At 42.4% G+C, this 27,964-nt stretch overlaps 1 protein-coding gene across 4 annotated transcripts; it reads left to right on the top strand.

Annotated features, from left to right (window-relative positions):
- Positions 1–868: 868 nt before the first annotated feature.
- On the top strand, positions 869–27,791 carry LOC105453843 (phosphatidylinositol-binding clathrin assembly protein LAP). 4 transcript variants are annotated; one of them, XM_011696085.1, is made up of 18 exons: positions 869–1,343; positions 16,198–16,340; positions 16,432–16,507; positions 17,435–17,449; positions 17,898–18,000; positions 18,111–18,319; positions 18,431–18,537; positions 18,618–18,659; positions 19,169–19,263; positions 20,825–20,996; positions 21,229–21,342; positions 21,419–21,557; positions 21,712–21,801; positions 24,098–24,218; positions 24,422–24,530; positions 25,023–25,094; positions 26,023–26,292; positions 27,280–27,791. In XM_011696085.1, exons 1-17 carry the CDS (start codon positions 1,214–1,216, stop codon positions 26,281–26,283), a joined length of 1,998 nt encoding a protein of 665 aa, XP_011694387.1. In that variant the 5' UTR covers positions 869–1,213; the 3' UTR covers positions 26,284–26,292; positions 27,280–27,791. The 4 variants fall into 4 exon arrangements, with proteins under 4 accessions (XP_011694387.1, XP_011694389.1, XP_011694388.1 ...); XM_011696087.1 differs by lacking the exon at positions 17,435–17,449 and having other exon boundaries at positions 20,828–20,996; XM_011696086.1 differs by lacking the exon at positions 17,435–17,449.
- Positions 27,792–27,964: the final 173 nt, after the last annotated feature.

The raw sequence follows: 27,964 nt of genomic DNA, 5'->3' as shown, positions 1-27,964 counted from the left end.
AGCACTGCAACTCGCGTATGCATTGGCAGCCGTGCTCGCGACGAGCGCCACTTCACAGCGTATTTTCAATCGATGGTCGAGCGTCGCGTCGGAGGGCTATAAGGAGATCGCGTTGCCACTTTTGCTCGTAAGACACTTAAAAATTTCATTCTCCGCGTCGAAACATTCCTCCGGCAACGGGCAAGGCATTCGTGCGGTTCATTAATCGAGAACCGTCGTCAATTCGGGCGATCTCGCGTCGCTTTCGTTTCGATTTGCTCTTCGAATTTCTCGATTTCGCCAAGCGGCGCGATGACGTCACACGAGCCGCCGAGCGCCGGCGGCGGCGGCGGCGGCTCGCGATTGGCTGGCCGCGCCGGCGCGGCGCGCAGCCGCAGTCGGCACGACTGTCGGCACTGAGGCCTGAGCGCGGTCGCCATCTTGGCAGATAGAAGGAGGCCTGCTGTCGCCGTCAGCCGCCGACGTACGCCGTCCAGCTGAGCCGTTAAAGCTGAGCGCGAGCTACCTTGGCTCGGCTGCTGGGTGAACGCGGAGAGAAAACGCGGCGGGCTATCGTTCGCGCGACGCGAACGCGGAAACCGGCCGAGGAGGCGGAGGCGGCGGACGAGGAGAGGCGGAGGAGGAGGCGGCGGCGGAGGAGCAGGAGGAGGACGTGAAAAGGAGGAGAGGTGCCGGAGGACCGGAAAAGCAGCGCGCGGCGGGCCAAGTATAATATCGGGGTGAGCGGGACGTCGCGGACGCCTCGCGCGGCTAGCGCCTGGTCTGGTCTCGGCTGTCGTGTTCGCCGTTCGTGTTCGTGCCGTGCCGTGCCGTGACGTGTCGTGTCGTGTCGTGTCGTGTGCCCCTGATCGTGATCGTGATCGTGTGTACGTGCGCGGTGAAGTTGGCCCGAACCCCGTGTAGTCTCGCTCCCGTCCGTCCGTCCGCGTCGCGCCAAGGACGGCCGACCTCGCTCGCTTCTTCTCGCGTGGCCGCGTCCGGGATCCCTCGCGTCACCGTCGTCGACGTCGTCCTCGTTTTCGTCCTCGTGTAACATCGTAAACGTCGGTCTCGCGCGGTCTCCTTCGCGTCGCTCGGTGGTCGCTCACACAAGGGTGCGAAGAGAGACACGGTCGTGTCGGGAGGGATCCGAGCCGAGGGGAGGACACGCGCGACTTCGCCGCAGACGTCAACTAGCTGCTGGCTACACCACCTTGCGTGACAGCGCGACAGTATGGCGGGACAGACGATCAACGACAGGCTGCTGGCCGCGAGGCACAGCATCGCCGGCCAGGGCCTCGCCAAGTCCGTCTGCAAGGCCACCACGGAGGAGATGATCGGACCCAAGAAGAAGCATCTTGACTGTAAGTAAAGAGAGTGAAAGTTCCCGCGATATGTTTGCCGTCGAGCGTCGCTCCTTCGCCGGCGCTCGCCCGTCTCGTCAGTTTTATCGTTAGGACAACGTCCTCCTTTTCTCCTCCCTCGGTATCTCGAAGTCTCAGATTTTTAAGTTTGAGGAGGAAATTTATAGGGGGTAGAGGGGACCGGGGGGGGGGGAGGAAACGCGAGCAAAACCGATGAGAAAAAGTGGACGTTTCGACGCGTCTCGCGCAAAAGCGACAGGGTGTCGCCTACTCCACTCCGATTTCGAGTGGCGACTTCGTGCCCGGCCGTTTTGCCGTTGATTCACCAGCGCGAGGGTACACGCGCGGAATAATACCAGCGCATGCAGGGAGCGACGACGGCGAGTCGCTCACCTTTTCCTATCCTATTTGCCTGCCTTCTCGAAGGAAGGTGAGCGAGTGCGACTTGTGCCCCCCACTGGTCTACTCGCGCGAATCCCCCGGTGCGTTGAGCAATATGTCTCGGACAGGCACACGGTTGAACGAAACCGACTGCGAAACGACGTCGTCGGTTTCAATTCTCCCCTTTACACGTATATATCGATACATCGACGTGGCAATTAAAGCAGTCGGAGTCGATTGGGAACGTCGAAAGCGCGTGCTCGCGTCTGTATATAGGATTTCCATTTCGCGCTTTTCGCTATACACGTTTCTCACATTTCTGCGAGATGTATAGCGTCTCCGCTAAACGCGGCGTGGTCAGGAATGCTTACCTGACAGTCGACAATGGAGCTCCTGGAGAGAGCTGGGTATAATGATAGTAATCGCGATATCCTCCGGGAGGGAAGGATTGAATCTATTGTGTTTGGGTCCTTTTCAGATTTTTCATGCCGTATCTCTTTCCACTGCTTCTCGCTCCGCGCTCGAAAGACGAAGCGCGTGCACGTTCGCAGGACGTGTTCGATAAAGAGGGGAGGGGAAAAAAAGGAAAATCGCGTGGGAAGGTTGGAGAGCGCGATGTGCGGAAAAAGGGACAGACCACGCTCCACGCATGTTCGATTTCTGGAGGCCTCTCCTCGCTTCGACCCTCGCGCGCGATCACCAACATGCTATTTCCGATACTCGGAACGGATTAATTGCGCGTCAGGCGTATACGCAAAAACGCCAATTATTATTTGTAAGAGGTCTCGATGTTACGCCCGCATTAACGCCGAAGCTCGCGCGAACGAGCATTTCCTCTTCTCTACGCGAGTACCTCTATTTCCTTTTTTTATTTTAATATAAACACGGAACGAAACGTACATTCCTTTTTGTAGAAGAAAAAGAAGGGAGGCAGAAATGTAGAAATGTAGAAAAATGTTTTGAGAGGTGCGGAACGCCCGAGAGACGGAGAGGAACCGAGTCGTCGATTTATTTACGAGCCGTTCTAGTTTATCGGACATTCGTAAGCGAGAATTCGCGACTGTAGAATTTCGGTCCGGTCTAAAAGGACATAAATTCCAGTGCACGACCGCTTTTATGCAAGATTCGCGCGATCGTATATATGGAAATGTCACTCTCGTATAATCCGAGGAACGATGGCCCCGCCATCGAGTCGGACCCGCGGTTGCGAAAGCGGTTCAGCTCGAGTGTCTTTTTTTTATTTGGAGATAATCAGTATTGTGTCCACATCGTCAAAATACGTACTTATAGCAAAATAACGTTGAAGGAACGGTCTTTTCCGCGTTTTATCTTCGGAGCAACGATAACGTCCTCGGAGTGTGTCCTCTGCGTGTGTATAAAACAAAATATCGACTTCTTCACATTTGCTCGAGCTGTTTGCATAATTATCGCCGCATTATTGAAGCAAGTGGACGAACGAAATTAAGATGATGAAACCTTCACTCCTCTTCCTCCGTCTGACTTTTAATTTGAGTTCGATTACGCATGATTTGTTTGAAATTGTTCCTGGGGAAATGATCTATAAAAATCCGTTCGAGGGGGATGTGGAAGCGCCCTTCGGCGGTGCCTTGAACTTTACAAGAGCGTCAGAATTAATTCCATACAGATTAGGTTTGGTTAAATTAATTAAACCGAGGACATAGCTTACAGCTTTTATTTAGGTTGCGTGTTAATAGCGTGTAATAATAAAAAAACACGATGAAACATAAGGGAAAAACGTGGTAAAGTTCTCATACGCGACAAATGGATTTAGCTGTTCTGTAACTCACCGTTCGTAAAAGATAAAAAAAACCGCTCATATACAAGAAAATTTATTCACCGTTCCTTTGGCCGCTCTTTCACGCGCGTTTCTTCAATCGTATTATTTAAATGAATAATTGTTTGAGAGAAGATTAAGATAAAAAAAATATTGTAGCTTCGCGGTTGACTCTATATAAATTGCTGGCCAAATCCGCGCGGGAATTTACTATTTACGGAGCACGAGGGCACATATTAACTGTGTAAACGCACGTATATCTCGTGTACACATCTCGTATATACATGTATATATACACACAATGGTACGCTGTCATGTTTGGGATTAGAAGACGGGGAAGAAGACCTCGGACGCGTTTCCTCCTTCCCTCGCGTCAGAGACCGGGCCCGATTCCCAAGGTGACGAGGAGCCTTCTCTCGCGGTAGCGCGTGGCGGCCGTTATACGATTACATATCGTATCGGTAATTTCCTTCCGTTGTAACGCGCGCGGGCGAGACGCGTCGGGACGACTGCAGCAGCGACTTTGATAGTCCGATTGATAGAGTTCACCGGAGCTCTCTCTATCGTTCTCTCCTCCTACGATCTGCACCCCCCGGCGACGCGAGAGAGAGAGAGAGAGAGAGAGAGAGAGAGAGTTGCGTATCTCAATGAATTCCATTCCGCATTCAGGAAAATCGATCGTCTATTTCAGCCTTCACCCTTTTACCGGGACCGCGGACTTCTCTCCATAATATCTCTCGTCATTTCATCGCGGAGAAAAGGCGATCCCTGCTGGGGAATAATTATTTAACAATGACGTCATTACGCTCGTCGCCGCGTTCCGAGAATGAATGTCGCGCGCGCGCACGAACGCTGAATGAAAAAGAAAAACTGATGAAATCTCTTATTCGCGATGAATTTGCTTTTAATTACGTAAAAGTAGAAGCCGGTGTCTGGATAGGAGAGTTAACGGCGAGGCGCTCGACGTATAGCGAGAGTTCGCAATTTGCATACGTACGCGATTAAAATAAACGTTTTCGCGTGATATAATCCTTCGATGGCCCATCAGTAAATCTCCTCGGTGCGGATTAACGGCACTTGTAGTTGTATGATTCACGTGCGATGAGAGTGTAATAATATATCGAAATAGGTATACGTATTAAAATGTGATATAATGTATACGTTAGAAATTGCATAGCGCAATAAAATGTAATATCGAACCGCTAACGGGATTACAATTTGGAATTTGGAAAATGTTTCAGCGCAACAGATGAAATTAACGTTTTTATTAAAATATATTCAATTCGTTAGGCTATATGTACATATAGCCTTAGCCATAAATATAAAGTAAATTCCGCAAATCGAGGTATAAAGCGGTCTGCATCTAACGAAAAATAAATTCAACAGCTTTATTGAAATATATTTATTTTTATAACAGTTTGAACATTTTATTATTTCTCTTTTGGCTTTCACTGCCGCTTTTTCCAAGGAAATGTAATAAATTGAGGATGCTTTGTATGTACGGCCGGGGCTATCTTTAAATTTGTTATTCAACGTTTTTAAATGATAAAAGAATTTATATCTTTTCCGGCTCGTGATAAAGCAATACATCTCTTTTTGTATATTTATGTCTCGTATTTCTTCTTTCGTAATCTCATATTTCAGAAATTTGTCATGTCTCCTTCACATTTACGTGCTTTTCTCGAACGTGATTTTTGAACAAACTGTCAATATGCCATGACGTAGCGCATCAACAAGAAAGACGTTCTTGACGAAAATAGGCGAGTATATTCCGCGAATAGAACGTCGTCGGAGCCTTATTCTAACCTGATAAGTCGTGAAACCCTACGGACCTCGAGCTCCATTTAATTTATCGATCTCGCTGACGCGTAGTTGCACGGAATGCTTTATAGATTTACGGGGTGTGCCAAAAAGTGCAGTTCCGATTTTAGTCGCTATGGAAATGTCGCCCCGGATATTTCTTCGCGCGTTCTCTCGTTAACAATAAAAACAAATTCTTTCCGGAGAAATTTTAGATTATCACGCTTTCTTTCTCCACACGTCACTCCACGGCGATAGGTACGTGGGCGTAAATGATAGTCAGCGGCGTTTGTTTCAGTTTATGAATCTGTCCTAATTTAAAACGAACATGCTGTAGAAGTCCTTATACCGAGGCGCGATTATCGGCTCCCTCTTTTGCCTATTCATCACGCCTTGTTAACGTATTCGCGAATGAAATAATATTTACTATCGAGTCCTTGTGATTTGCCAGAGTTGTTCGTCAATTTAAGTTAAATCCGTTGTTATTGAGAGACGTATAAGCTGTGCGTGGCGAAACTTTGTGGTTTAAATCACATCATGACTCGAGAATGCAAAGACGTCATGTACGATACTTGCTGTATTATTATTCCTGAAATTTTTCCAATCATTATTTCAGAATATTGGACACGATTTTATAATAATTATATTAACATTTTGATGGCCAAGCTGATTTCGACATTGTACTTAATAAATCTATTGATTATTATTGTTTTTTCAACATATAATTCATATTTTTAACGTAATATAATTCAAATTGTTTCTTTAATTGTTCTAAGTATACTTAATAAAATTATTTTTAATTGGATAAATAAAACTGATGTGCTCTAAAAATGGGACGGAACGTTTACGGAAATTCATATATTGTATCACTCTGATATGAGTGATACGGCAAAATATTAATAAGATTCATAACAATATAAATGTATATGCTTCTTTATAATTATTACCAGCTGCAATAATTTGTAAAGAACTTCAAGGAAAAATTTTCTTTTTTTGTACAAAAATCGTAGTTTATATTTTACGTAGATTATATTTCACGATCATATCACGGAGAATTTGTCGAAATATCGATAATCTTAATTCGATAAAATACGAAAGATAACACGACGATGTCAAGGCATTGTGTTGCGCACCTCACGATTTATGTTGCGTAAGCATGCCTATTACAATATTACAATGGTACAATCGATGACACGACCGTCTTTTTTTTTCGCGCCGCGAACGACGACGGGACGGCTGGGAATTTTCTCGTGAGTTTTTCTCCTCAGTCGTCAACTTACGTCGCGTGATCGCATTGAGCAATTCCTTCCGTTTGTCGTATCCGAGGACTCGCGTATATAACGAACTTGTGCAGCGGAAGTGCATTAGCGACGGAGAGCGTAATTAGATGAGGGATCTGCGACCCGCGTCATTGATCTGAGGAATTAATAAAAAGCCCAGGACTCCGTGTGCTCTCTCGAAAGAAGGGCACTTGGATCCTCGTGCCGTTGATTCGCCGGGACCGACAGGCACACAAAAGCTCGCTACCGACCGATCAATAATCTTACGGAACGGAGAAGACGTTCGTTCGTCGGTGTGCTGGAGTCCCGCACGAAAATTGTCGTTCGAAAATAAGCCTGTTTACGCCACGCGAGATTTCCGTTACGGAAAAAGGTAAAATAAAAATCGATACAGTTAAAACGCTGCGTACACTTTCGATGCCGCGAACGTGCGGGAGAACGGTTTCTCGCGACGACGATAAAATCGACTCATCACGTCATCGATTTCGCCGAAATCATTGGAGCCTTATACGATATTGTTTCATCGGTATTAGCTTTCCGCCCTAAAGGTAACGTGCGGTACTAAGAAATGAGGAACGATAAAAGCAAATATATACGTTATATACGAGCCGATATTTACGGTCGTTGCGTATAGGTACCGTATTGCGGACCGCAACGGTACGATCTGATAAAGGCGCGACGTGTGGCGCGAAACTGCGTGGAAATGGAACGCGCAATTTTTATATAAGCGGATTTGATACCCATATCGCACGTATCTTTACAACGTGGCGTAAAGCGTGCTGTAACAACGTCGCACGTCGGGAAATTCGTAACGATTTTCTCCCGCGACACACATTCGCGAGGTAATTAAGCCGCGCGCCGCGGTTTGATGCTCGTTGTCTCTAATGACTATCGTTGTTTCGAAAGTGCTGTTTACTCTCATCGCGGTCCCTCCGCGCGGTCCTTCCAGCCGCGAATCGAACGGGCGAGTCGATAAACGGGCAGCAGCCAACGTCATCCCATGGCGCGAAGATCGAGAAGGACGGAGTAGCCGTAATGCTAAACTGTATAATTGCGCGCTATAACGAACAACTGTCCGCGAGTACAGCGAATGTGGAACAACAAATGTTACTCCGTAGCTCTTAAGGACAGGTGCTAAGTTCTATTGCATGTTGCACCGCGAATATTTTCGTGATGAATCATTCGGGAAAAATGCATAAATGTATAGGTTCATTCATGCGAGGAACAGGAATGCTAAGATTGTCGGTCTCTTTTTACTTTCAGGAGAATTATTAAATCCCTCCTTCATTTTTCCGTCTCTTTTTCCCCACAGCAGTTTCTCTGAGATCCTTATGGAGGACCTCTATTATTTTATTCTCGAAACTCTCTGCGGTTCAAATTACTATTGGAGATCTAAACATTTTCACATATTTACAAATTATTTGATATTATTTGGAATGCAAATTCTTTCGAGTTTTCTTGAATATCTTTTGTATAACTTGGTATAAAATTTTCTTATTTTTCAGTTTATCATAATATAAGATTATCCATTTGTTTTTTTTAATCTCAGAGCCATACAGTGACATTGACTCTTTCTTTCACTTCGAGTATCGTTATTTTAGTCTTTTTCTTCCGCAGTATTCATTCCGTGACTGATTAAAACGATAGTTATTATGAAACGATACGTAAAAATCCATCTCTCTCTCTCTCTCTCTCTCTCTCTCTCTTTTAGGCCAAGCAAAAAGACTCCTTTTAAAGTTATTCGCACCTCTCAAGGCCGGCGTTTCTTGCGCTGCGTTTGGCCTCGGTGCGTTCAATCGATGACACTATCGCGCGCCGTCATAGTCGGTCGAATGGTAGACGCGCGTTTAACGATCAGCGAAAACGGATCTCCAAAGTCATTCACGTCAACCCTTCACGGTCAACGTTCTCCTGCGCTGGACAGCGTGTCAGCGCTGCGGATGGATCAATCGATACTATTATCGCACTGTTATAGACGATGTTACGTAAAAGTGGAGCTATGTCATGTAAGAAAGTGGACCTCCCGTCTCGGTTCGTTTGACAAATCAATCTAGTTCAGTCAACTCTCGGAAGTTCATTGCCCACCTTTTCTTATTTTTCAGTTTGTACGATAACACATAAATTAATCATTTTCGCATCGTGAAAGAGAAAAGAAAATTTGATCAACTCTTAATTGTGGACATTACACGTTACAGTGGGCGTGAAGGGACTTCCTAAGAACTCTTACTTTTAGATCTGAAAAAGATAAAAAAATATTTGCTCTCCATTCTGTTGCTGCTGCTGTATTTTCTTGTATTTTTTATTAATTGTGCACAGAATTAAATTGTATTAGTTTTTCTAGAAGATATAATTGGCCATAATTATAAAATAAGGGACAGAAGTCCCATCAGGGTCGCCGTAGTTAAAGATTAAAATTCTAAATGAAATGGATGTTGAAAAGTAGATCAAGTTGAAGAGTATGCGTGAAAAAGATATAACATAATTAATATGCAAAAGCTAAAGAAAAGATATAGAAAAAGTATGCAAAAGATTTATTTATTTTTAACAATTTATTTCGAGATCTGTGTATGTGCTATTTGACCTCATTTTTATTTCAAGCCTCTTATTGTCGTTTGACTCTTTCATCTTACGTCGCGAATATGCAACATGATATTCTTTATGCATCTGTAACATGTGCATTTAGCTTATTTGCTACGACGACATAACTTAAAAATTGCCATTTTTGAGTTGCTCGCGAGAAAAGGACGGCAGAATAAAGAAAAAAAAACATACTTTAAAACATATAGTTTTATTCTTCTACAATCAGTTATTACCTATATCAGAATTGCATTTCAAAATTAATATTCAAAATTTTAATTTATTCAAAGCATTCAGACTCATTTTCTGAAGAATTTAATTTGTCGACAGAGCACGAACTTCAGTGTTATTGTTCTAGCAAATGACCGATATGGTTTTAATATTCTTAATTATTATTGGCCGTCTTCGAGAGATAATTTAAGTCGTTCAGAGCATTATCAGTTGATTTGTAAATGAATAATTGAAACTCACGGTAAATAAAGTTTCGATATTGACTCGAGGATCCGGGCTCGTGTCGAGCTGTCACGGTCAATGTTCTCCCTCTGCTGCACACCGTGTATCAATTGATAGACACTATGAACCTCTCATGTGCATTAATGTACACGAAAGGTCAATCGATAGCGCCTCTATTTTTCGCTCGGAAAAACAACAGCGTGCCTTTTACGCGAGATGATTCGGCCAATATTATTTTCTCCGCGTCATACAGGACAATATAAAAGGATTCCTTTCTGATAGCGCGAGCAGTGACCGCGTTTCTGAAATTTCTCTTTTCCGGTACGAATCGTCGGACGCATATAAGTCGATAAAAATAAAATTTCGGCATGCAGGTCGTCCAGAAAAAAATCACATTTTCAATGTTAATATAGCAATTTCTTGCCACACGAAGTAAAATTCCGTAGCGAAAAGTAATTCTCAGAGCGAAATCGTTACTGCTATTTCGGAGGACTATCGGTTTTCATCGTGTGTTATTATTTCGACGTGATGTGAGAGATTTGAAGAGGTTACTTCATAAAATAATAAATAACCCAATGTGAATGAGTTCGAAAAGTTAACCGAGTTAATTTTGCGCGCATAAAGGTCATTCTGTTTCGTAAGACGAGGAGAACGTCATCCATATTATTGACTGATGTATTAACTGTATGAATGCAGAGATTGTCCGCGATGTATCGATTGCATCGCGTATACCGAGTCATATATACCGACGCCGTTTCGCAATTTATTACGATCGTCCGTCGAATCGAATTTGCAATCGATCGCCTTATCATACGCTCCACTTACTCGAAAATGGAATTTATTCGCGCGTGCCACGCGCGCTATCGTCGCATTTGCATAAAGTATGTATCGGATCGCTTACATTCGCGCCATCCTTGTCATCGCGTCGTTATAGCTTCGTCGCATTGGACGCAATCGCGTGCAATTTGCGAATTTTGAGCTAGCCGCGTATCTTTCTCTCTATTTCTTTTTTTTTTCCGCCGGAAATGGCCGAACAAGTTGAGCGAATTCGACCGGAGATGCCGCAGCGAACGACGGAAATAAAACGTACGGGAAAGCTAAAAGGGTTTCAACCTTGGAATTCCGGGAATTCTTTTATGAACGTTTCAAATCTATATATATGTCGTGTCATAATATATGATGATAATTTTTCTACAAACTTAATTAATGCATATTTTATTTGCGGCTTTCTAAAAAGTTACCGCAATCAGAAGGTTATTATATAAAAGCAAAGTTTTTTAAATCGTTCTGTCTTTTCAGCAAAAACTAAATTTATTGTTATAGCTAAGACTTATTACAAATAAAACGAAAATATGTAGAAATATATAGAACGAACGAAAAAAAAATATATATATAAGATTCAGTTTAAAATAAAGTGAAATTATAAATGAAATTTTACGATTATAAAATTTATTATTACGTGATTGTGAATTTTTAAATTGTCTTTTGAATAGAATACCCTGGACGGATTCGATCGGCGTTGTCCTAAAGACCCGCATTTATCGTTAACAAGTGCACCCATATGTTTCTCGCTCTATCTTAATTGCCGCGTTCTAACGTGTGACAAAAAAAAAAAAGAAATGGGGAAACTCAGCTGCCGTGTGTTTAGCTCTCGGCAAATGTGGAATGTGAATACCTACAAATGTCCCGCGATTATGCGCCGAGAGAAAATTCGAGCGTGTCGGAATAGGTGTATCCCCGCGCCGCGAGATTAAATCTAACATGTAACTCAGCGTTGCGCATCGTGCTGCACGCGCGAAAGGCCTTTGTGAACCGGAGGCTGTTGATACCGAGAGCGAGGAACGAGAGAGAAGGAAGGCGAGAGATAAAAAGAAAAAGGAAAGAAGAGAAAGAGAGAGAGAAAAAGAGAGAGAAATTGAATATACCAGGGACCCCGGGAATACGGCCGCGCCGACGACGAGAGAGCCGAAGAGAAGGGCCGGCTACATTCTTAACTCTCCTCGCGTTAGCGCAATTGACTGCGACATAAAGTCATCTTCTACAGTAAAGGAAAATAGCGAGAGCCGCATTCCCTCCCCCTCCCTCTCCCGCGGGGAATAGCTTTACACGGCGCGGCGTATCAAAATGTATTCAAGGGTAAAAGTAGCTGTCCGGGGAAATACGTTTCCGCTTCGAGGACCGTTACGCGTATCGATCCAGAGCTCCGCAGTCTTTAATATACATTCACGGGGATTAATTATTTAATTTTGCATACATTTTTGTTCGCAAAAAGGGATCCGATTTTAGGCGGGCTGGCTGTGCAGTATTCAATGCTCCAGAATTTTAATATTTCATCAGAATTGCGTTATTTCGTCAGAATTTTAATTGGATGGATAATTGAAAAGACACTCATATTTAATAAGATAAATATTTCACGTTCGGTCACCGTACGAATACGTGCGTGTGTTGCAGTTTAATTTATATTTAATAACACGATATTTTCGGTGTTCTAATATCGCGTATAATAATGTTCCTGCGCTCATCGAGATGTTTTCCGAACAAAATTAGACTCCAGCTTCGTGGATGTAAAATATCCCATCGGAGAATTTTAGGTTGCGGAGCGACACTGGAATATGCCACAGGATATTCCGACGATTCGATGCCTCAATTTCAATCGGCAGGCTCTGCGGTTTTCTCATTCGGCCTACACGAGCTGCCTTTTACGGCTTGCGACTGCAATCGCTCGCGCTACCGAAACGCGCTTTATCGCGTACACGCCCACGTCCGCGTCTGGAGATATAACATGCAGGCGGTCAGTCAGTCATTTGGTCTGTGCACACACCCCTTCAGCTCATAGCGATTGTGATGTTTTTACCAGCATTTAACACCCTCTGGCGATTGCCAATCGCGCGGCATTATCGGAGGATTTATTAAAACTTCTCCCTCTCTCTATCTCTTTCTCTCTCTGCGGATCAGCTGTGTGTCTCGCTGAACGTGTACTCGTGTCAATTAAACACATATTTCATTCGCGGCTGATAATTCTAATTATTTAACGTTAATACCTCCGCGTTTATCAATATTAAGGTTAATATTTTTTAAAAATAGAAATACCACGATAACAAATATAATAACTGAGCTAGTATTTATCTCTCCCACCCGAGTTATTATAAATTTATTAATCTATATTTTAATATTTTGCATACAGTGTTAAATTTTATACGTTTATATCTCTTTATTATCAAGTATTGTGCCTTGATACATAATGTCACAGCACAAATGATAATTGCTTTCCGCATTCGGCTGGATTGCATTTTTTTTTTATTCAACGCAGATCCGCATCTGTTTCCACACATTGAGCGTTGAAGCGCAAAAATCGTTACGCACGTCGTTTTCGTGAATCGGAATCGTCCTCGGCATTGAATGAACCGTCCGAGGGACGTGCGTCTTGACAATCGATGCCAACGCGGACGCATCTTGACCGCTAAATCCGTCCGTGTTTGGGAGATTATAATTAGAATGGGAAGCCTCGCAAGGTCGAGCAACACGCCGCTCGGAACGTGTCAGCGGTTATTTACTGCGATCGCTCGTGCACCTTTTGCGTTTGATACGGACCGTAATTTTCGTTTAACACAGTAATGTCTCGTAAAATGCCTTCATTACTGCCTGAACTTGCGCGGTATTTTGTTTACAGTTGAAATGAGCTCTTGAATTTCTGAGCTGTACGAACCTCACTTACTTTCTTCACTCACATATTTACCCTTTTCATATTTTATTATATATACGCTACATTTATTTTTTTCTGTCGATCTTATTTTTCATATTAAACGATGCATTAAAAAAACCGTTAAGAAGAGAAGCTTAAATTTAATTAGAAGAATCATTTACAGAAAGAATAGTCGGAATTAATTAATTTCGTCTCTTCCACGTCGCTGGATTAAAAGGCTTAAATTAAGGGCGCGGATAATTATCGCGTAATTATCACGTGTGAATGACTACGCGCTTTTGTTTGCAAGATATCGCTTTTCGCGCCAATTAGACAATCACCTTGCGATAACGTCGGGCGGATTTACGCGCGCGATAAACCATATGGAAATGCTGCAGTTCGTAGAATGTGCGGCCGGGGTCCAATACTTGATGCTGATTCACTGCTTCATTCGCGTTTATCCGGTGCCCCTTCGTACGCTCGCTCTCGCGTTGCACTTTCATTCCGTAGCCCTCTCGTCGTGACTTCGATATTGCGGGATCATCGGTCGGTAGGGCGAGAGAGAGAGAAAGAGAGAGAGAGACATTAAAGGCGTGGGAAACTATCCGCGGCGAAAACGTTGCTTAACTCCCCGTCTTTTTCGCCGACGGTCAAATAAACGCCTCTCCCCGGGCGTATAGACAAGATGCTCGGCAAATTACGAACGAGCTACGATGCTAGTTACGAATATCGCGCAACAACACGCGTTGCAAACCGACGTGGTTATAAGTTTCAGCGCCACCGCGAATTGATGGGAATTCGTATTAAAATGTTACATAAATGTAAACTCGCTAATAAATTAAATACACGTATGGATTTATTATTAAATATGTATAGATTTTATTACGTTTCAATTTATTATATTATCATGTTTTATTTATATTTTATGCAGGATATCGAACATTTTTACCGCACTGTCGACTCTTGTGTAATTTATAATGGATTTTTCTTAAAAAAAAATAAAATAAAATAAATAACGCCTCCGAATCATCTAAGGATTTCTGCTCGATCAAGCGAGGCTTGAAAAAAATGATACGCTCTGCATCTTAATATACGCGCCCATAGCAACCGTGTATCAAATCCGTAACCGGCGAGTGGATCATCGTGTCAATAGTGGCACCGAATGTCATCACGTTTGGAACTGTACGGCAACGCGATTGTTGACCTTGCTATACGCGCGGTATCGCCGTCCTAGCCGTCCTCCTGACGTGGACCGGCTACTTTCGTTAATCAATCGCGATTGATGGACGTCGCGTAGATTGCCGTCGTTTACTTCGTGCAGAATTCGTCGTCGTCGTCGTCGTCGTCGTCGTCGTGATTGACCTTATCGTCGTGTTCGCTTCACGGCAGATTCGCGATACATTTGTCTCGAGTTTCATGCAGGTCAGAGTCACCGTCGGTGATCGATAAGCATCGGCTAAAAATTCCCATTTTTAGGCACAGGTATGACGAAGGAAGTTTCCGAAGTATCGAATTTTCAACTGTTCTTAGACGACCCGTATTTCAGGGTATAGAATATATCTTGATTTTACACATCGTAAAAATAAAATTTCAAATTGAAAAGAAATTTTACGTTACATACTTAATTTGGATACGCGCGTACAAAAAAAAAATATATATATATATATATATATATATATATGTTTTCCGTTGATTCGTTGTTTTTAAGTTTTCTGCGAGTTATCGGATGGGTTTATCAGTGTCAGGACCGGGGTCACGCCTGTACATTACAAATTTAACGGAATTGTATCGTGAACAAAAGATATTTAATTCTTCGGTTTATTGCAATTCTTCTTCCGCGCTTATCAAACGCGCTATTTGCCTTTTGCGATTAATTGCCGCGGCAAGCTATACGATCGTAATTAAAAATAGAGATCGCCGATCGTGGATTATTAAATCATTTAGATTTTGCTATACGCGTACGCCGATAAAGTGCGAAGCATTATAAAGAATGATGACGAGAATTATACGAATGCTGAATCATACGTGTTCTTTGAATCATCTTTGAATATCTGAATCATCCGTCAATTGTGTGTGTGTGAAAACGACAACTGGATATTCCGCGCGAAAAAACATGAACGCGTGAACATCTTTTTTAAAAACGACGTCGATGTATCTTGCGATCTGGAACAATTGAGAGATCGCTAGAACAATTAAAATCATCCCATTGCTCAAATCTGATTTTCTCTCCTTCGTTCTCGAGTCACTGATTGAAGCCGGTTGGTCCACTTCAGCCTTGACTTCAGCACAGTTGCATCCGCCTGCGTCGAGTCTTTTACTTGCAATGATACACTTTTCCGTTCGCATTAGAAGCACAGAATGCGTCGAGTCGAGATAAAAGGCGGTCGATGAATTCTAATTAATGACTTAATTACACTTAATGGGTTACGCTAGGCAACCGTAGTTTTGTTGTACTAGCGATTTGGAATTGATTCGCTTTTACCTCGCACTTTCACGTATATAATTTGCGGAACGTTTCCGTAAAAGTTATGTACGAACGGGAGATTATAGGGATACATTTCTACCGCGACTTTTGAAATCCGAGGCAAGGGGAAACGGACACGTGCGTTCGCGAGAGATTCTCACAATGCGATAGCGGTGTCGCCGGTTTGCGGATGGCTGTGAATCATACATATGTAAATTACTTTGTAATCTTATAAGGTGGAGGTCAGTGCCTCTCATTGTGGCTTGCTGCACGGGACGCGCTGTTTCGCACCATATCCGCATGTCATTTTCTCTCGAAATCGTGACAACACACATAGAGATCGATTTTCGCCTCTAGAAAATACTTCCAAGATCGACATGGACACGTCAGTAAAGTTGAACGTCTCTTCTCTTTCGTTTCAGATTTAATCCATTGCACCAATGAGCCGAACGTCTCCATACCGCAGCTCGCTAATCTCCTGATAGAACGTTCGCAGAACACAAACTGGACGGTAGTCTTTAAGGCCCTGATCACCGTGCATCACATGATGTGCTATGGCAACGAGGTAATTACCTTTCGGCCGCTCGTCTGACCCCTCCCTCCCCGCGAGACGTCGTCCCCCGTGCATCCTTCTGAAATGGCTTTTCTATTTACAGAGGTTCACGCAGTATCTCGCGTCCAGCAACAGCACGTTTCAGCTCAACAATTTCCTCGACAAGAGCGGCGTACAAGGTGATTATTTTGTAAATGATCGTATCAGTTCTGCGTTCCCCTCGGGATACCACAGTATGTCCCAGTATTGACGGACGCCAACGACACCAAGCATTATCCCTTTCGAAATTCGAAAGAATAATGTTACGTTATTCGTTGGCATCTCGTAAATTAAACAAAAAAAAAAAAGAATAATTACTCGTTAAAATAGGATATATTTACAAATAAATATAAGCAGTTTCTTAACATTTTTAAATGTTGTTTTACAAAGGATAATTATTCTTTTGCAATGAATAAGGTGCCCATTTTCCATCAGTTTTAAAGTGTCTTACTAAAAAAGGACTAATTTTTTAACAAAATTAAAAAATGCGATTAATCTGGGAAGATAAAACATTTATTTTACGTATTTAACAAAATGATTGCGAGCTCATCGCGGCACGATATACATATGCGCACGGCTTTTTTCCGCACTCTCGCCCACCAAAAACGTACACCGACATTTAGTCATCAGAAGACTCGTGTGCCGACAGTCGAGCGGACTGATTTGATATGCACGCGTCGCACGGAAAATTGCAACACCGCCGTAATTTGAATAGTCGATCGCGGACACCTCGATTCCACGAGAACTTGTTTACGGGAGACCTAATTTTATTCACCGATTGGAGATAGCGTGAAGCGCGTAATGTTGATCGAATGTGTAGCATCGATCGTGGCAGCAATCATTCACTTGCTTAAATAACTATTAGAAATTCGTTTAAACGATGCAAAAATCTCTCTGTTCCAATATCGCGAATTTTTTAAAAAGAGTTTCCGTGCTACTAATTTCCTCGCGTTGTGTAGCTATCATCCATATGGAAAATGCGAATCTTTCTCTTTTCCATGTATCTATGGCATCTATGTGTACGATTTACTAACCTGGACTAACTTTCTATCTCTTTGGGCATGAAGCAGGAATACGCGTGGGTGAGTTCTAATCACAAACGTCCTTCTCGTTTTGCATTAATGATATACTCTCTCATTAACGATGCTTTAGTAGTACTGTATATATGTTCAAAATTCTAACTTTGCGAGAGTAAAAGAAATTAATATACACGTTATATGGACCTAAATGTTAATCTATGTGTGTGTACCAATTGATGCGTACCGATAATTACACTCGGTGCAAATATTATAAACGTACGATCAGGCTTACGAGATGTTTGACAAAATTATAATTTCCAATCGGAAACGCTGGCATGCACGCTTGTGTAACTTTATGAAATTAATGCAATCGCACGCCGGCGCACCGCCGACTTTCTAATTTCACTTTTACGCATTGTTGCGTGGCGATGCCTATTAACGCTTTTGTTATTGTGTCTGCGGTATTTATTATGAACACAAGTGAGTAATTGTCGTTTCTGTTCCCGATCAGGATATGACATGTCGCCCTTCATCAGGCGCTACGCCAAGTATCTCAACGAGAAGGCTCTCTCCTACAGGACGGTAGCGTTCGACTTCTGCAAAGTGAAAAGGGGGTACGTATTGAGGACGTTTTATTTTTGTCTAGACATGTCTCGAAATGTTATCCAGTTGTTATTTTTAATGAGAGAAATTAAACCTTTGTTGCGTGACTTCGACATTGCAGGAAGGAAGACGGCACTCTACGCACAATGAACGCCGAGAAACTCCTGAAAACTTTGCCGGTACTGCAGTCGCAACTCGACGCACTGTTGGAATTTGATTGCACGGCTAACGACCTCACGAATGGCGTCATAAACATGGCCTTCATGCTCCTCTTTCGAGATCTTATCCGGTTATTCGCCTGCTATAATGACGGCATCATTAATCTGTTAGGTAACGTCCATTCAATATTCCTCTTTTCCTATCGCACAAATCAAACGCATATTCAAAGGATTCCATGAGAATGGATCAATTAATCGGACGGTTGCTATTTTAATCTTCCAGAGAAATATTTCGACATGAACAAGAAACAATGTCGGGACGCTTTAGATCTTTACAAGAAGTTCCTCATACGCATGGACAGGGTCGGGGAATTTCTGAAAGTCGCGGAAGTAAGTTTGCAATATCCGTATGTGAAAGCAACCAATGATGTTAAGGATGATTACTGAACGTATTTTCTTTTTCTTTACAGAACGTTGGCATCGATAAAGGAGACATACCAGATCTGACGAAGGTATGTGCGCTCAAAGTATAGTGTTCATTATCGCTGTCTCTCTATACTGTCTATAATAAGGGTTTGTTCAAATGACTATATTTAATTATCGGTTACCGTTTTGAGGAGCTATTAACAATGAGCGAAAAAAAATCATTAACCGATAAAGTAATATTTTAATTTGTTTCTTCCTCTTTACATTACTGACAGGTAATGACATCTCTGATTATTTTAACGAGGTAGAGTTAGTGTAGCCTAGTATAGAGCAGCATAGATAATTGGCGATATTTATTTCGGGAGACTTTGTGAGCCGATTATACCAGTTTCTTTATAATACCTTTTTTTTTACATGTACGCGTTTAAAAAAAGAAATATGAAGCTGACAAATTCTCCTAAATAAATGCATGCATTTTAGCGGGGAGAAATCTCTTCTAGACTAAATGCACAGCTAAATTTTATCTTGCACACTTCGTTGAATAAAAAAACTTTGATAACGCTCTATAGATAATGGACGAACTGATTATTTTTAGGCACCCAGTAGTTTATTGGACGCCTTAGAGCAACATCTCGCCTCCTTGGAAGGAAAGAAGGGCTCGGCCGCGAACACGCCAACGCAGTCAGCAAGGTATGACGACTTTTTCCATTTACTCGACTCATTTAAGTCTCACATAACAATCGATGTAGGGATAATTTTAAACGTCCTATGTTGAATGCTATTGAAATCGATATACTTCTCCCTCTCTATATACTTCCCAAGAGTCCATCGTTTTCGTCTCATTGTTCTTTCATTACCCGATAATCAAAGACACGTTCTTCTTACACATCTTTACAAGCTTCTTAAGATATGAGTACTTTAAACATTACGTTTATCGCACATGCACATGTAAGAATTATTACACAGGATTGCGTTCGTTTATTTCGAATACGAATAAGTTGATCATTGATTATTTTATTTTCATATAGAAACACGCTAAGTATCGTCATTTTTTCTTTTCTTAAGCAAAAAATATCACAAAAGGTTTTGGAAGATAGTCTTAAGCACACTATCTTTGAGAGGATTTTTATATTCTCTTTTTGAATAGTCATTCAACTTGTAAAATTTGAGATGGTATCCCCTGGATACAAGGTTAATTTTCTCTGATATTTAATATTTAGTTATAGAATGTTCGATTTGCGTTTGTATCCTGACCTATTTTAGGTATATCCATGCTATGCTCCTAAATTTGGTATTCAATTTTTATGTGTATATGTGTGTGCGTCTATTTCTCACTGAAAATCTGTAACTATAAATTATTGCGCTATATAATTTATCGCTCGTGTTATACTGCATGAATTTACGATGTGTTTAGATAATTGACTCCCTATAGTCTATTGATTATAGCGGATATTGAGCATGCTAAATGATAAATTGTCAATTAATACTGTTGACGATTTAATTTATATCGCCTAAAACTTGAGATGACGAATAACATTAATTGATGTGGCTACAATAGTGAAATTTGTTGGCTACAAAATGGCATTTATTATTCGTCGCAATAAATGTTTAATTCATCGAGGTACACAATCGGCGTTAAAATATCTCGAAATAGTGAGAACATTATGTAAAAAACTGCGTAACACGCGTTTTAATGCATATTCATTTGTACAGAAATCGCTTGTTATATCATGACGAATTTCAACACCACATAGTATGCCATCGAAAAATGAACAGTTCTTCAAATCAGTGTGTACTGTTGCAATACAATTTGATTGAGTACACAAGCTTGATGCTATGTTTCACTACAGAATGTAGAACACCTGTAAATGCATATGTGTATATTAGGTGATATAGTTGTAAAGAGTTGTAAAGGAGGAGCGCGAGAGCGTGCGAAAGAGAGGAGAGACTGTGCGTGTATGCGTGTGCGAAAGAGAGAAAGGATGCATGCGAGCGTGCGTGTGGTAATGCACACTATGCATTTCTAACGCATTGTTTACATCTATACGTACTACACCGTTTGTTTTTTGTTTTTTTGTTTGTCTCTTCTCCTTTGTTTTCAATTATCAATTTTCCTTTACGCTCCTTTCTCTCTCTCTCTCTCTCGCCACATTTTACGAACTCGCTGAAAAACGGAACCTTCCGTATTCTTCTTGTCCGTCCTCCTTTCTCCATCCATCGACAACCACAACATCCTATCATCGCCCAAAAGCAGCAATAGAACCAATGTAAAGTCGGGAGTGTCCGCCCTGTCTTCCACCAGTACCGCGTTCGGAACAGCAGCCAGCAATGCGCGGCTCGAGCAAACCGGGAACGGCCACATCGACGAGGCGTTGCGACAGCAAGCTCTCGCGGAAGAGGAAGCCGCCATGAATCAATACAAGGTACTAGCTCGCAAAGTATTGCTAATTCTAAGTTAAGATTAAGAAAAAGAAGTTTCGATCAATGGAAGAATTTAAGATTGCGATGCTATTATTGTCTTAACGCATTAATTTTCTATTTAACTTTTAAATATCTCAAGTGTATCCTTCCTTTCATTTCAATTTCTTCTTCCGTTCATTGCGATTTCTCTCGCACGAACGCGATTAATTCTCGATGTGTGTGTGTGTGTTGCAGGCAAAAGTACAGTCGCCGTCAAGCACTAGCACGAATCCGTTCCTCAGTTCGCCGACCAATAACGCTAATCAGCCGATCGTGGACTTGTTCGGTGCAACATCAGCCGATGGCCAGGTACGTCTATATATGCCTTTCATTTGACAAGAAACACGATTCTATCTTCTCGAGGGCTAATCAATCGTAACAACAGGCATCCCAAAAGGCGTCGGATGATCTACTGCAGCTGGCGGGCAATCCATTCGCGAACATATTCGGAGGGCAACCGGCCGCAGCAACCGCCGGGCAGCCCGCTCAGATGCAGAACAACATGTGGATGACCAACGGTACTGGTGAGCACGAGCACTTAACAATCGATATTTAGTCTCAGTGATCATCGCTGCTTCTCTCGTCACCGCGCTTGTTTATGATATTTTTCTCCTCTCCCTCCCCCTTTTTTATTTTTTCGTTTTCTTTTCATTTTTCCGTTTTTCTTTTTTCTTTTAGGTTTCGCGGCAACTGCGCCACCAGCAAATAATAACTTTGTTACAGATAATAGTTTTTCCTCCGTATTCGGAAATCAAGATCAGCAATCCAGTAAGTGCTCCATTAAAAGCGAAAAGTAGACACAAAATGGGGGGGGAGGGGGATTATTATTATACGAGCTCATTTACACATACACACACACGAGATTGAGAAATTCCGTGCACTTTTGTTTTCTTTTTCTTGCCGTCTTTACTTGTCTCTCTTCCTCTTTCTATCGTAGAACTTTTGCGGTCATTTTTATGATACTTTTGCATCATACATCTTTTATTTTGTATACTTAGTTCTTGCCTGAGCCAATCACATGTACCGTTTAACGCTATGGGCAAAAATGTACCGGATGAAGCAGCGTTTATAACTGCAAAATTATTTTTTTGCTATCACATATAACAATAGTGATAATTAATCTACTTTATTTCTGCAATTTCTTTTCCTATTGTGTTTATTAAGCGGTAAGCGCTGGTTATTCGATACATTCTCCGAGGCAACTCTTGCCTGCATCGTTGACGCGCGACGTTATAAGGGAATGCAACCGAGCGCTACATTACGTTAACACTGTATTCGAATGTTTCTTTTCTCTCTCTCTCTCTCTCTCTCTCTTTAACTAACGCATTAACGGGTAACGGGTATAACAATTGCGAGACATTTTACATTGTTACCTCGTCCGGACGCAAAAGAGGAGGAAGCTAACTTATGCACCTTGATCACTTTCTGCGCAAGCTGGCGCCCCAGGAGCGGCCGCGTCCGTACCTAATCCCTTCATGTCCGATTTCCCGTCCCTCGGTACCACCGGCGGCGTGCTCTTCGATCAGAACGCCGGCGGCGTTGTTGGCGGCGAATCGGGAGCGCAGGCGGCGCAGACGGGAACGGCGCCAGCCGGGGACCTGTTCAGTGCCGGGCAGACGGATCTCTTCGGTGGCGACGGGTCCGCCGCCGCTGCCGCGATGATGAGGACCCCCGCGAACGGCGGCGACGGGGATGTTGCGGCGGCCGAGGTGGTGGCGTCGGCGGCGCCTCCCGTCGCCGGCAAGACCTCGTCCACGGCTACGCCGCCACCTAGACCACCGCCACCCGCGACCGCCGTTGCTGCCGCGAACGGTGCCGCACCGCGTGCAATGTCTCCGTCCCACGGAGCGTCACATGGTAGGCCAGCGGCGGCGACGGCGCCAACGGCGGCAGCGGCCCCGGCCTCCTCCGCCGGCAAGAGCGCCTTCGACGATCTCAACGACAGTATCCGTATGGCACTGGGTGGGTCCCCGTCTCGGCCGGCACCCATGGTGCAGCAGCAACAAGCCGCGATGGCCGCACAACAACAGCCGCTGCAGCAACAAATGCCGCCGACTGCGGTGGCGGCGGGCGCCGGCATGTTTGGCATGAATGACCCCGCGACCGGGCAATCCATGATGGCCGGTGCGCCGATCGGCGGCTACGGTATCCCTACCCAAGCCCAAGTCCCCGTGGGGTACGGTTCGCCGGCAAAGCAGCCGATGTCAGGTGACGGGAATGCCTAAACTAATCCACGCTGATCGCATGCACAAGTCGCACTCGCTGTTTTCCCCCGCCCCGCCGAGTTCAAGTTTCTTTATTTCTCTTTTTTTCTCCTTTTCGCCCGGCTGCGTCGCGGTATCGCGTCTTAAACAACGTAAAAGTCCATGAGATATCTAGAAAACAAATTTTTGAAAGACACTCCTTAGGTATCTGTAAGATGTCTTTTGCATTTTTTTTTTATTGTCCAGGAAATTCTTTTTCAATTTATGTATATATTGCCTAATCAGCAAGTTGTATTAAATATTTATACTTAGACACATGAGAGTATTAAATAATTCTGATTAATTTTAGTATTTTCGAGTAGATAAGCATGCCTCTGTGTTATATATAACATTCTAGATATCGCAATCACTTACAGATAAAAATAGACGATTACATTCACTTTGCTTTAAGTATACACGTAAAACGCGATAACCTCTGATCGTTATTTCTTTTTCATGTATAATTTGCAATTCAATTTGCTTACAATAATCTGCATGTTCGTGACTAATACAATATACATAACTCTGTATTATTCTGTTCAGTGAATTTATAGCACGCTGCTGTAGAGATTTGGAATGGTGACTTTTCGGATCCTTTGAGATTAAATCCCTTCAATATCGTTATTTTTTTAAATCAGAAAATACATTGCTTGGCGATTACGCTTAATTCTATGAATTTGTAAATTTATGTAAACTTCATGATTTGCTGTAAATTTTTATTTTATATTTGAATTTTTGCTTGACGTAGATATCGCTTAGAAATTTTGAGACAGTGTGGTGCCGGTACGTCTACGAGTATCTTGAATTTAATGTCATTTCAGCCGCGGGGCAGCCGGTCGGTGCAGCCAACACTGGCAAGGTCCTGACCGGCGATTTGGACAGCAGCCTGGCTAGCCTTGCGCAAAACTTGACCATCAATAAGAGCGCGCAGCAGCAAGTCAAGTGAGTCTGATTACTGCTTTTATTTATGAGCAATTCCGTTTTCGAGCATTATGTAAACCTAGTTACGCGTAAATCTTTTTAAAAATGAATATATGTATAAGGATTATAATAATAGACATATAAATAATTTATGAGACGTTTCAAAACTGCACTTGTGCAACGAGCTTGTGCGCGACGAATTGACGGATATTTTTCTTTCGCAGAGGAATGCAATGGAACTCACCGAAGAACGCCGCGAAAACGGGCGGCCCAGCCGGCGGATGGTCACCGCAACCGATGGCAGCTACTACTGGTGCCGGATACCGGCCCATGGTGAGAGAGCCTTTTCCTTTTTCGTTGTCGTAAAGTATTTTCAGCATGTTTCTTCTAATTGTTCAGTACACAGAGAGACCACAAACACACATACACGTACTATTTTTGCATTATTTTCAAAGAACAATCGCTCCCTCGTTATACAACTTTCGGTTTATTCTCACACTTAAAAAAAAATTCACACCGTAGATAATTGACCGTTCCTTATCGTTCCGTCTCAATTTTATCACGTCGTAGAAATCTTACACGGACTAGTGAATTATTTTAGCTTGTTAGCGATCCGTTAAGCGTGTACGCCGTAGCGTACCCGTACCCTTCAGCTAGTACACGTTGAGACGTAAGTTTTACCGTTAAGCCACATCCCGTCCACCGTGGGACTCTCTTCTGCTCTCCTCGCTAATACCGTAACGACAATTTTCTCGTCAATTAGCATCGTTTAGGTGAGTGCGTTTTGCATGCACGGCATATGGCATGTTATCGGCTGTGTTGCAGGGCCAGGGAATGACGCAACTGCTACCTACGACCGCCACGACTATAGGTTTCCCCTCGCAGCCCGCGATAATGGTAAGTCCCCATGAGCGCTCTTTCGTTTCACGCGCGCAGCGAACGAGCTGTTTAACACGATAAAGCGCCAAACTCATCTCATCTCACCTCACCGGATCACGAGTCTTTCTCTCTATCTCTCTGTATAAGAATAGCGTGTTGATAACATGAATTGTCACTAACTCACTCTGTCAATAATGATAATCGTTGTACAAATCGTATAACGGTCTTTTGTATCACGAGACGAAGCGGCGAATCGTCGGGAGATGACAATCCGACGCCTCATACCGTTTCCTCGCATTATGTGCTTATGCATCGATATGTACTTTTAGCGCACGTTTCGAGAATGTAGTAGACAATACTTTATCGCAGTTGTTTATATTTTCACAGACCGGTTTTCAGATTTATTTCCCTGCGTACTTGGCTGTAATTTGCTTGAGGTGTTTAATCTATAGTGTAGACAACATAGATAAGTGTTAGAATTTTACACAAACGATTTACGTGATCGTGTATAAATATTTATTACATCAATGTGTACAGGTAACATATGTTAGAATAGATTAGGTTACACTATGTTTTCTGCGAGAAAAACGTTCGTGAATATAAAACAAAAAAGAATTAAGGAAAGGACTGGTCTTGTTTGAGAAAAAAAAAAAAGTTTTGTAGTATTTATTTTATCTTATAAAATACATACTTGTGGCGACATAATACGGTTCGAAACTAATTGGCAGCTGCCGTTGCTTTTAGAGTATTCCATAAGATAGGAGCTCTAAGTGTATAATTTTTCTTCTTTTCAGTCATCGTTTAAATTTTAATTGTTCACTGAAAAAAACTGTAAAATCAATCAGTCTCACCGTTATTTTGACGTTAAAAGAAAACGTTAAGTTTCGCAGGCACACGCTTCCTTTTGTACATACGTCTCATTTCTCTCGCTCTCTGGTGTCTGTAGGGTATGCAAGGTATGCCGATGGGCATGCAGGGTATGCAGGGTATGCAGGGTATGAGGCCGATGATGTGTACTATCCCAGGTGCTTCCGCCGCCGGTGGCGGTATGATGGTTGCGGGAGGAGCTGCGCCCATGATGGCCATACCCGGCGCGAATCCCATGGCTGGGCCTAATTTGCAGCAGCAGCCCCCTCAACCTCAGCCCGCTGCAGCAGCTCAGCCACAGGGCAATGCTGTCCAACTCGATCCCTTTGGTGCTCTGTGAAGGGATTAGGTACCTACCATCACTTAACATTCTGCGTGTCGTGACCATTGCCGAGGATTTCGTGGCGTAATAATAGAAAGAATCTCTGTGATAGGAACGCGTGCCGACTACAGGATACAATCCGCAATGCCATAATGGATAATATTCTCGTATTGAAATTGAATTTTTTCTTCCTTGCATATTTTATCGGGGATGACTTTGTATATGATTTGTTTAAACTCTGTTTAGGCGAGAATTGGATCCGTTGCTTTAATTTTGTTAATTGTATATCTTATTTCTGAAATTTTAACTTGTTGCATATTTTTTTTTTGTACAAGTGTATCTTTATATTTCAAATGATTTGAATGGGTGTCGCTCCGACACCGGGGGATTAATGTACAATAATCTTTGTGACTTATATATTTGTGATTAATAACAAGTGTCTTTTGTAACATTCAACTCTTCGAGATTTCCGAATTGTTAACCTTAAGGATAATCTATAATTCGGAACGAAATTTTATCTTCAATTTATGCGTTGAATCAATAAAGTATTGTTATTAGATATATACAGTAATTATGTTTTTCAAATTGCAAATTGATTATTAAATTTATTATCGTGGTATGCATTTCTATGTAAAAATAGACGTTGATATAATTTTCATTTTGAGTAAATGTTTTTTTTATGTTAAATTATATATACATAGGATTATATATTAAATTCTAATTGCAAATTATAGATTGTCTAAAATGGATTATACAATGAACGAAACCTGATTCCATGTTACTAATAATGCACACGTTCACCTTTTCTCTATCATTACGCAGCATAATCATCCATTTGATTGATGCTACTTGCAACAAAAAGTATATCATTCTAAGATTAATCATGTAAATATCGAATAGTGACTAGAAAAAAGTAGCTTAAGTTATTATTAAGTTAAATGATTTTTTTCTTTTTTTGATAAACATGTGACATTCCATCCTTGTACTAAAGCAGACTGTAAATGACTGTTCCAGGATTTCAAATGGAATTAAGAAGACGGAGCAACATATTTGTAAATACCGTGTAATATGCCTAGAAAGAAAAAGAAAGCTAATGTGTCCCGCTTTTTTCTGTTAGGCCCAATGAATCTTGGATCATTGTTTGTCACTCGAATCGTCTCACTATGAATAGGAGATTCGGCAAATTGTATCATACTTCCTGTAATATGCTCGCCGAGTGTGTAAACACGTGTTATATTCCGATACGGCGTTGCTTCCCACGAGCATTGGCAAAAGTTAAACGTTGTTTAAGTGAATATCTGTCTACTTTTTTATGCAAAAAAAAAAACAAGAAAAAGGGGACAAGTTGAGTCTGAATTAACTTCGATCGATGCTCGCGGGAATCGCGCGTAGAAGCCAGGGCGCTTTTTCTCCGCCTTGAAGTCCGTAGCCGGGTAATAATTATGTAGCTTAGATGAGAGTTGTTCGGAACGCGAATTGCGTTTAGAATTCAACGCGAACGCACGTTGAATTTTCCTGGTGAGGATTAACTGTGATAGTACTGCGCCGTGTGCCGCGCTGAACAGTTTTTCTTCGTTGATACGTCTGAGCAAGCCTATTGTCGAAGATGCATTTTCTAAGTTCGATGAAAGATTTCCGTAATTTACGTAGCGATATTTAGGTACGACTTAGTTCTTACATTGGGGTGGGCGAGGGGGAG

Source organism: Wasmannia auropunctata, unplaced genomic scaffold, assembly GCF_000956235.1.
Source record: "Wasmannia auropunctata unplaced genomic scaffold, wasmannia.A_1.0 LD335994.1, whole genome shotgun sequence".
Taxonomy (NCBI): Eukaryota; Metazoa; Arthropoda; class Insecta; order Hymenoptera; family Formicidae; genus Wasmannia; species Wasmannia auropunctata.
This window is presented reverse-complemented; position numbering and strand designations above follow the sequence as displayed.